We start from the raw sequence: 2344 nt of genomic DNA, 5'->3' as shown, positions 1-2344 counted from the left end.
TTACTGTCTTCAGACACTGATCAGGCCACGAGGAATAAGGCTTGAATTACTGTCTTCACTGATCAGGCCGTGGAAACCGAGGGCTTAAACTCCAGATTCCCCCCAATCTGTTTACTGGGTTACCGTTACCCATTTTCTGAGGTAATCTCTACTTTTGGATGTAGACGCTTGTTTTTAATCCGTAACATTAACCAAAAAAATAGCAGCTCCACAGCCCAAACAGCCCAGCTATACTTCAGTAAAGGTACTTTTCTCTTCAAAGCATGAAATAATTTCATAAGAAAGCTGTTTGTTTAAAAACAGAGCTAAGTTTAACCTTCATAGCGATTTAGTAAATACAGGTAGTCTGATACAGCAGGCTGTAAGTACCTCGTTGACCGGGCTAACAAGCATTTTCTGGCCAATTGTAATTTCAGCACTGGGCTACATAAAAGTGACCACCTGCCTCATCTGTTTACGCTTCAGTAACCACTGGAGACCAAAAAAGTATTGCTAAGATATGCAATATTAAATAACTCATTAAAAACTAATGGTGAATTTTATTTATTTTTTTTTTTAAATACAAAGGCTGTCAGGCTGGGCGCTGAAGGAAGACTGCTGCCGTCCACTTCAGGAACTACAATATACAGCGTGTGTACTGTTACTTCGCAAGCATTTTCATTATTTTAGGAGTAAGAGATCTTCTGTGTCCTAATAGGAAGTCATAGCATTCACATTCATTTCAGGAAACATTCACCTCTTCCAGTCCACAAACTACTCTTCCTTTAGCTATTATCTATGTGCACATTTGCAATGCTTTTCCACAGGCTTCTTGTAAACGGAGGTTTCTTCTAGCCCTCCGTTTTGACAAGCTACCCTCTCAGGGATGGCTGCAGGATCCCTTTTTCGACGAGGTGAGATTTCAGGGTTTTATACACGATTAGTTGTTGCTCAGGCTGAAGTATCAACAGCTGTTTCAGTAATTTGCTGGGATTTGGACCCCTATCAATGAAAAAAGAAAATTTTTCTTGTGAGCAGCAGCTCTAAAGAAACTTTTCAGCAGCTTTCCATTTTCCTCTTGCTGCACAAACAATGCCTTCCCTTTTTTGGGACACAAAGTTATGGATTTCTCCCAGCCTCTCTCCTCAGGATGCATGGGCGAGCATTACTGGCAAAATATACGCCTTAGCTCAATCTGAACAGAAACTAAAAAGCATTTCTTGTATTTGCTGTCCGATGGGTATATTAAGAAGGCTTATGACAAATAAGATTCACTGATTCATCCTTAATCACTGTTATCAACATTTTTCATCAACAGATCTTTTTTAGTTTAGTATCTGTTGCCAGATAAGCTGTGTACTATTGAACTAAATGGAAAGTTGGCCAAGTCGGTAAAGAAAACCGCAAATTAAACCAAGCTTTTCTAAATAACAGCCTCATTTTTAGCTAGTCACTTATTTACAGTCTACTTCTAAGATGGACCGAATACGAGGCAAAGAATCTGTTGCTGATGAGGTATCTAATAATTATTTAGCCATATGCATTTAAAAAACTAAGGGCACGTACCAGTTTGAACACCTACAGCCCCTTGATCTCCCCTGCCCCAGGAACTAAAATGACTGACTGTAAGAAATCATGGGAATGACAATTCTCTTCTTGAAAGCTGGTGTGGTTCAGGGAAGATGAGCAGTATTTTTAAGAAGTTCCCTCCTCTCTTTAACTGTAGTGTTTTCATCTTAAACAGAAAATCCCAAGTCAAGCGACAGAAATACTGAAACTTACAGGAAGAACTGCAGTCTCGCAACCTACAAGCTCTTCAGGAACCACGCAGGGAAAGCAGATGCTGCAGCAACCCTCCTGCCCAGAACCCCATCCTCATACCTCCCTGTAATCAGTAAATTCTAGTAAAACTTCTAAGAGGCTGCTACAAAAACTTTCTGATATTTAGGGCACACAGGTTACCTTTAATAGCAGTCACAGAAACATTACGGCACAGCTTGAACCTGACACAAATCCTAGGCAGTGACATATGTTTTCTTAATAGTTCTGTATTTGAAATCATTGCATAAATCAGATTTAGAAACCTGCAATCTCTGCTATGCCAACAGTGCAGAACATAACTTGTATGAAGTAACTATGGTACAGCTCCTATGCAAGCTTATAGGTCATGGAATTTGCAAGAGGAATGGAAATGCTTCATGTGAGAGAAGTCCAGAAACTTTTCACTTGAACCAGGTTTTGCTCTTCCTTGATTCTTCACAAACTGGTGGCTCAGAGTAAGATGGATTTTCCTACAAGCACATAGAATCATAGAATAGTTTGGGTTGGAAGGGACCTTTAAAGGTCATCTAGTCCAACCCCCCGC

At 40.1% G+C, this 2344-nt stretch overlaps 1 protein-coding gene across 1 annotated transcript in view; it reads right to left on the bottom strand.

The window, feature by feature from the left end:
• Positions 1–851: 851 nt before the first annotated feature.
• The window catches only part of CDS1 (CDP-diacylglycerol synthase 1), a 58478-nt gene continuing 56985 nt past the window's right edge, over positions 852–2344 (bottom strand). Inside the window, exon 15 of the mRNA XM_009280272.1 lies at positions 852–981. Coding sequence (XP_009278547.1) covers positions 852–981 — 130 coding nt within the window. The remainder of the gene's footprint in view (positions 982–2344) is intronic.

This window comes from Aptenodytes forsteri, unplaced genomic scaffold, assembly GCF_000699145.1.
Source record: "Aptenodytes forsteri isolate BGI_AS27 unplaced genomic scaffold, ASM69914v1 Scaffold227, whole genome shotgun sequence".
Classification (NCBI taxonomy): domain Eukaryota; kingdom Metazoa; phylum Chordata; class Aves; order Sphenisciformes; family Spheniscidae; genus Aptenodytes; species Aptenodytes forsteri.
This window is presented reverse-complemented; position numbering and strand designations above follow the sequence as displayed.